Source organism: Platichthys flesus, chromosome 5, assembly GCF_949316205.1.
Source record: "Platichthys flesus chromosome 5, fPlaFle2.1, whole genome shotgun sequence".
Lineage (NCBI taxonomy): Eukaryota > Metazoa > Chordata > Actinopteri > Pleuronectiformes > Pleuronectidae > Platichthys > Platichthys flesus.
In genome coordinates this window covers 11,258,130-11,266,437 of record NC_084949.1, presented here as the reverse complement: position 1 = coordinate 11,266,437, position 8,308 = coordinate 11,258,130, and the positions used below count along the sequence as shown (strand labels likewise).

The 8,308-nt window shown below is 42.1% G+C and overlaps 1 protein-coding gene across 3 annotated transcripts in view; it reads left to right on the top strand.

Moving 5' to 3' along the window:
* The first annotated feature begins 254 nt into the window (after positions 1–254).
* The window catches only part of micu3a (mitochondrial calcium uptake family, member 3a), a 28,677-nt gene continuing 20,623 nt past the window's right edge, over positions 255–8,308 (top strand). For all 3 annotated transcript variants that reach the window (XM_062388989.1, XM_062388992.1, XM_062388990.1), the window contains exons 1-4: positions 255–589; positions 4,777–4,924; positions 6,309–6,340; positions 6,886–6,964. In XM_062388989.1, the coding sequence (XP_062244973.1) occupies positions 326–589; positions 4,777–4,924; positions 6,309–6,340; positions 6,886–6,964 (523 nt within the window). In that variant the 5' untranslated portion in view covers positions 255–325. The remainder of the gene's footprint in view (positions 590–4,776; positions 4,925–6,308; positions 6,341–6,885; positions 6,965–8,308) is intronic.

The window sequence follows — 8,308 nt, the reverse complement described above, 5'->3', positions numbered from 1 at the left end:
ATGACACTTGTATAACACAAGTTCAGCACATGTATGCCTCATGGGGATATGATATAATAATAAAGCCTTCATGATACTTGTTTGCTAGATGAGCTGAGCTCACACAGCTTTATCATGGACATTCACCATCACTCAGTCAACCATCAAACCCTCACACTTCTCTGTGTGAGACTGTCAGCCTCAGCATCAACACAGAGGCTGCACATCTCGCGATGAAAGCGTGTGAACGCGATATTTGAGTCCTGCCCCTAAAGTTACAATAATCACAGCAGCAGCAGCAGCAGCGTCTCCACCACAACAACCAGCAGCAGAAGCAGCAGCAGCGATGGCCGCTTTCCGCAGAGTGGCAGCTCTGGCCGGGAAGCTGAACCTCTGGTCGGCGAGGAGAACAGAGCTGGTCGGTGGTCAGAGGCCCGGTGGAGGGAGAGTCCGGGGCTGTGTGGCGGTCGGGATGTGTGTCGCGGCGGGAGGTGCCGTGGCTCTCTACCTCTACAGCGACATGACGAGCGGCAGAGGCAGGAAGAGGATGGAGAGACACAGCATCAACGATTTACTGCCGACCATCCCCCGAGTCCAGGCGAAGGAGAAGGTAGGAGGCCCACAGTCTTTACTAGAGCACCAGAGCTGCAGGGCTGATGCTGAGTCTGTGGTCACATTTAAAAGTCCTCAACATTGAGGGCCTCAGTGAGGAAGTGAAAACACCGAGCGCAAAGAGTATGTCCCTCCTCTAGGCGCAGATACACGGGCCCACCTCTGCTCTGTGGCTGGCAGTGTGTGTATGTTTTCCTCTGAGCGGACACACTGTGTCATTCATCCCCAGTTCACCCACTGGAAACTGTGTCTCACTGCTTGGCTGCTAAACCACGTGCGCGCGCACGTCCAGGCCTGGCGCTCTCCTCTCGAGCTGGTGCTGAAATGACAACAAGACGAGGATGCCACTGCCAGGGCAGCTGGGTGCAGATGTGTGTGAGCAGGATGACAGTGGTGAGGCATTGGATATCATAATGTAGGAATACTCGAATACAAGTCAAAGTTGTGCTTTCAACACTTTTACACAGGTTCAGTATAAGCAGAAAAATGTACTTAAAGTACCAAGAGTAAAAGTGCAAAATCCATGTTCAGAACAATATAAAATAGTGTGTAGGTTTTAGGCACTGAAAGTAAACTCATCATACTTGTAAGTATCAGTGTCAGACAACTTAATGATGGAAATGTGTGTAATAGATAAGAATCTAAAAGTCTAAAGTACCTGAAAAAAGTTTTCACAGTAATGTAGATTTTATTGTTTGAGAGTAATTATGATTTAATTCATTTATAAGCGTTACTTTTGCTTGTAAAGGTGAGGTTAATTTTAAATAATTATGGCTTCATCATAATTTATTTGTTAATTATATTTTGAAGCAAAAATTTTCAACTGAAAAGTAACTTTAGATGTTAAATAAAACTACAACATTTCTCTTCAAATGTGTTGGAGTCGAGATGTAAAGTAGCACAACATGAAATAAGTATAAGAACCACAGTTCAAACAAAGTTTTTTTAAGAAAAAATAGTTTCCTCAGCTCCAGAGTCATTATTTTTATTATGTGATATCTGATTCTCTTATGTGGTAGTAATCTGAAAATGGAGGAAATATTTTTTGTCATTTTATAGACCGTATGGACAAAAGAGAACATTCAACAGATTAATTGCTCAGGTTAAGTTTTGAATTGCAGCCCCAGGTTAAAATCTATACATTAAATTAATGTGCTTGTACATGCCTGTATTTCTGTACATATTTATATCAAATCTTTACTAATTCTTTCAGAATGAAAAGATGACTATCATTATGAGCATCAAATCCGAATGTACAAAAATAAAGCCATAAAACTTGTATCAGCTAATCAATGGTTCATTTCTTTCAAAACTCACATGTCCCTTTCAAACGTATTATGATAAAGTTATGAGTTATACTAGTGTGGATAGTGCTCCATCATCAAAGTGATAAAGTCACAGTCAGAAGAGTCGTTAGTGATAAGCAAAGGAGAGTAGAAAATGAAAGAAAAAGAGGATCTTTTATACATCGGGGACTGTGGCTTGTTCAGAAACACAGATCGCACAGCTTCATCCTACATCTGTTCGGTCGATCTCCTTTCACATTAACTTCCATTCAACATAGGTCCACAGCTGGACCATGAGTTTCAGTCATGTGCTTACTCTGTGATGGATTTTTCAGCTGCATGTTCCGTGTGTAAAACTGTACCACACTCTACTATTTTGCAATGGCTAAGCTGTTGGAGACCTGCAGTGATTTGCAATTATTTGTAAACCAGCTGAATTGAACTGGGAGCATTTGCTTATTGTTAGGTAGTAAATCAATCTAAAAGCCATCATAAAACTGCTAGCTAATAATGTGAGGAATATACAGGTTTTATATGGAAAGCTGAATCTTCTAAACTGCCTGGGATAGAAGAGCTGCTTGCAGGGAAACCAGGATGACAGAGGGTTAGCCAGAGTAGAAGATGGAGATGGAGAGTCAGGCTACCTGACAGTTGAACCTGTTGACAAATCAGCAACTCAACGTGGGAACAGGATAGCTCCAGTGAGGGAAAATGAAAAACAGTCTTGTATGACTCAGTAAAAGGTCGCCAATAAGGATTCAGGTAACAAGAACACTGTGCTGGCAGGAAACACAAAAGGGTCAGTTGAGGTAGAAACCCTGATGTCATAGACTTACTTACAACAGCCATTGGCTTGGGACTAGGCCTAAAGAACATGGACACGGCCAAACTTTGCACAGGCTAGTCAAGACTTAAGAAGAGACTTCAAGTAGGTAGTAATATTTAATAATTCATGGTTGACTTTATACATTTTTGTTATTTAAAGGTTTAGTGTGTACAATTTAGTGACATCTAGTGGTGAAGTTGCATGTTGCAGCTGAAAACCCCCTTGCCTTGCCCTCCCCCTCCAAACATTAAAGAGAACCTGTGGTAGCTTTCAGATGTCATAACAACTCAAGAGGGGTTCAGTTTGAAAGTAAAGTAAAGAAAACAACAATTTGTCTAATTTAGACGAAACACTAAAGTCACAACATTACTAGGGTTATTTTATATAAAATGTCTACCAATAGATCCTTTACACCAAAATCGTACTAACTGAACCTTTAAACATGTTTTTAACCAAAATATTGCCACACTAACTTAAATGTGCCCTGATGTTCTGCAATCTCTTGGTTATTGTCCATCCACAGCTAAATAAGCCTAACCTTTACTGCAGGTGCAACCACTCAATCATGACTGGACCAAATATTTATCAAATATACATACAGCTTTCCCTTTGACCAATTTTTAGTGTTAAGTGTGAAATGAAAAATTAGTTCTGTTACATTTATAAGGTACTGAGAGCTCAACAGGCTGCAGCTGCAGTAGTGACAGCAGGTGGGTGTTAGGGTATCACACTAACACCGTCCTGTCTGAGGTTGTGGCCGTTTGATCGCAGTTTCACAAAAGTTACACCCTTAGCCTCAAGTGACATCACTGGAGGCAATTATCAGATGTTTGCGCAGCTCTCTCTACAGCCAGAAAATGGCTTTACACAACTTTTTTCACATGTATAGCACTGCCTGACAATAAATAGACTTTGATGTTTAAAATTGGTGAAGTTCCCTTTCAAGAGCACAGTCAGAAAGCCCATGGTTCAGCATTAGACCAGTTGTGAACGGCTTCCTCCTATTTGGAAACGTTGTATTACGAACAGTGTTAGCAACTTATGACACCTCAGAATGAAGATGACTTTTCTCAAGGCTTTACCTGGTTAGGTGTAGCTGTAATTTAGGTGGTCTGATGTCAGGAGGGAACTCTGGAGGATTAGAGTTCGCAGAGTGTGGCTGTGAGAAAACCCAGGAGATGGATGAAAGAGCTGCAGCTGTGCACAGAGAATACTGGGTTGCCTGAGGGGAAAACACCTGGAGCATCTGCCGAGCAGCCAGGAAAACAAGACAAGGCAACAGGAACAGGTTTAGCTTTGGGTAACATCTTGCATTCAGATTCCATCACATTGTGCAGCACACGGCCTGTGAACCAAGTTTCCTTTTTGCAGAACTCTGTAAACTTCATTCATTAGTGAGAGTAACTGTGCTCTTCCCCTTGATTACAGTGCATTCCTATGAAGCCCAACTCTCATCTCCTATTCCTGCGTTCAAAAGCCCCCTCGGTGAAGGCAGCTTCAAAGCTTTATGAATGAATCCGTGCGCTCATTAGCATGTTAGCTGAGCTGAGGAGGAACCTCGGTGCACCGGGCCCTGCAGCTAAACAGGGTTAAATTTGGAACGCTCTCTGCTAATTACACAGCTCCATGCAGCACGATCTGTCGGCGTAGCACTTCTCCCACACTGCAGCTAATCAAGTTGAAGCGCTGGCTTCTGAGAGAAAGATGCTAATCAAGTAGAAAGTGTGTATGCATGAGTTTGTGTGCGTGCGTGTGTGTGCGTGTGTGTGTCCCTGTTCCGTGATTGCACTGTGCCAGAGGTGCTGACTCTATTTATAATCTCACGGAGCTAAATGGGGAGAGTTGATGCCAAGAATAGATGGATCTCCTCATTACGGAGGTTCAAAAGCAGTGGAGAGGCACATCGTGTTTAATCTGTGCCGTCTGCATGAGTGGCACAGCGCTCTGTCTTCACAGAAAGCTCTCACAGCTGGAGAAGTCGCAGCGAATGTGATCAACTAAATGTCAGTCGCGTATTAATATTGCAGAAAGTGGTATATGTGTGATTGCTTTGACTCTTGCTGATGTCTGCAGGGACGTCCGTTTGACTTTGAAGACGGAGACGTGTACATGTCGTCCCACGAGCATCGTTTCCGCATGTTCAGCTCAGCGGAGTATGACGGGCAGCTGTACATGACCCCGCAGAACTTCATCGAGTCGGTCACCATGAATGAACCAAGAAGTAAGTATCACAGACGCACAAATCACCTTCCACTCTCATGTTCAAAACTCTTGACCTGAAACAGAGCAATAATAAAGTGAATGGTCTTTCTATTCACTGTTTAGAGTACTGATTAGAGTACATGCTGTTTATGTACAGTGTACAAAATAATGTGAATTAGAGTTTGAAAATGTATAAAGAATGTATCCATCAGCTCAGTTACTGCAGGTCCCTTTTACAGTTTTAGAAAGAAAAGTCAACCAGCATCACCACAGGCCAAACAAACAGTCCCATTTTATAAAGGCAGGTTTAGATCGGAACACTTGTGTTTTCCCTCTGTAACATTCTGCTGGACTCTATCTAGATGTTTATTTTTTGGCATCATCATACAGTAAGTTTCTATTTCCCTGACAAAACTAACCTGAAACATTGATATTTCATCGGATAACTGATATGATCCAAATATTAAAGTTTAGTTACATTTCTAGTTTCCACATTTAGAGACTGGCCTTTCTTTTTGTAAATATGCCTCTATAAGTGCCTTTGATAACTCACTAGATTTGATGTGTTTGAGTTTGTAGATCTCCATCTGTGATCTAAATTTGATTCCCCAATGTGGATGTCAGCTCCAACATTAAAAATAGATCTATGTGTTTGACTGAGACGATGTAAAACTCTTCAAAATCCATGGTTTCAAAAGGTCTCTGCTTTTTCTGTCAGCCCTCTGCCAGTCGAAACAGATTAGTCCTCGCCAGCTAGCCTCAAAGCAGATGGCTTTACCGCTGTTGTTTAGTCTGAGGTTAATGTTAGTCACACACACACACACACACATGCACACACACACATGCACACTTACACTGGTGTGTGTTTGAAAATGTCCTCACAGGTTGAGATTATCACAAGCGCCCGTCCAAAAAGGCTACCATTCCTTTCTTCGGCTGCCATGTGATTGTATTGCGTGCAAACTGTGCACCTGTATGTGTGTGTTTACATCTACTGCGGCTCACTGACACACGATACAGTCGCACAAAGCCTCTCAGCAGCCGACATCCTCTAATGCGCCCTTTGAAGTCGAATTAGATGAACTTTGTTGTATAAAACAGAGCAAAAGTACTGCATGCTCTTACAGGGACATTCCACAAACTACAAAGACAAGCACGGGGCACTTTAGACAGTACAAATGGCTCTGTGATGATGACACTGTATATACAGCGAGTGTGTCTGTGTGTGTTGGTGTCTGTGTTGGTGTGTGTCGGTGTGTGTGTGTGTATGTGTGTTGTGACTGTACCCCGGCACATTTAGACCCATTTCTAGATCATACAGATGCTATCTGACTGAGCCCACCCAAACTCCTCTCCTCTTTCTCTCCTTCTTCTCCTCTCTTTTGTCTCTCGTTCCCTGGCAGACAAGAGGCCCTGGAGGTCCCTGACCAAACAGGTGGGAGACACACGCTTAGTGCTGCTTTCTTCTGCTCCTCCATGTTGCAGGCATCTGCTGCATGTTACATCTGTTGCTGGCTTTGTGTAGGATGCAGGTTAAATCCAGGCTTTCCACGAAGAGCTGTTTATTTAAATGTGAAATTTTCACGTCAGTGCATGTATCCACTGTAAGTATTTGTGGGGAATTACAGGATGATAGCATTTAATGCTGCCACCAGCAGAAACACAGAGTTGCAATGATTGACAGTTCAGTTGGATTGATGTCTATTTTCAGTTTGTTAGACAGTTCACTGGGAGGATGATACACATTTTTACTTTAACAAATATGATATATAAATAAATGCAGTTATACACTAGATGTGTTCAAACAATATGCCATGAATGTCACTTAATTGATCATCCATCTCATTCTTATCTTTTCTTTTCACACAGTATTAATTGACATTCATACATGAAATTTGAAGTTTGAATGTGAGGATTGTGTCTTTACAGTGTATCTACTTGTGAATCTGTATGTTTATCATGTGTGTTTGTTTTCGTCAGGAGCTGGAGAAGATCCTGTCAGACACTCCCGCAGTATGGAGAGGATCCTCTAAACTGTTCCGCAACCTGAAAGAACGAGGTCGGAGAGCATACACACGCACACACACACACACACATGCACACGCACTGACACAAACACTCACACTCACACTAATATAATTTAAGACTCTTAAACCCTGCTTTATTTGTTATCTGAGTAAATAAGCAGCAGTCAGATAATGAAAAGGTCAGTGAATGTCAGTGGTTTAGGTTTTTGCCATTGCAGTTTACATTTATTATATTTATAATTTGAATCTTGTGTCAATTTGGAGTCAGTGAGGGTATTCAAGATTTAGATTTATTGCAGTTTGTACATTTTGCAGCTTTTCAGTACGGTTTCATGTGTTCATGTGCACCAGTGCTTACCTGCTGAGGTGTGACTAAATAGTACCTGTGAACTTGTGTGTGTGTGTGTGTCACTGTAGGTGGCTCTAATCCGAGGGTTGGCCAAACAACCTGCTGAAAACACTGAAAATAAACCTCCTCTCCTCTCCTCTTCTTTCCTCTCCTCTCCTCTCCTCTCCTCTCCTCTTCTTTCCTCTCCTCTCCTTGTAAACCGTTTGTTTCTGGAGAGTGTAACACAGGTTTCAAACAGTTTGAGAGTGAGTCCCCATGGTGATAATCACACACGCACACAGAGACACACACTAGGATATGCTAAATATATCACACCCTGTGTGGTGAATCCCCTCCCTACCTCTATCATGATTGGGAAAAAGGAAAAGACAGAGACCAGAGGAGGGAGGAAGTGGAATGGATGAAAGGAGAAGTGGAGAGATGTAGATAAATTCTTATTATATAAAGGAAAAGAGAGAGTTTGTTTGATTTTATAGACATTGCATGTCTATTAAAGTATATATTTGCTTGAGGCATATAGTCAAGTCCACAAACACACACTCTCACCGCTCCACGAACAGAACGTGGCCTGGAATCGTTGGAAATGGATAGTGTGTTGTTTTCTTCAGTGCTTATTCTCATATTTTTTTCAGTGTCAGTGTCAGTTTTCCTCCAATTTGGTCTCTGATATAAGTTGTGTGAAAAATCTGTAAATGTGTGAGTGTCTGTGTTTGAGTGTGTGTTTGTGCGCACGCTTATGTCTGAACATGCTCTCCTATTCATGCCATGATGAGCGAGGACAGTTGAGGTCCTTGGAATTGCCTTGGATTGCTGAGAATAACAGAGCTGTCTGTCAAACTGAGGAATGTAGCTTTGCCAGAACATAAGTGTCTCTCTCTAGGTGTGTGTGTGGGGGGGCGGGGGGGCTGCACAGCATGTCAGTATTGGTTGTTAATGTTTTAAATAGTGACAGTAATGTTTTTACATTTCTTTAGAAACATTGAATGTGTTCAACACTGTGATATATCATGGTGATAATGATTATAAA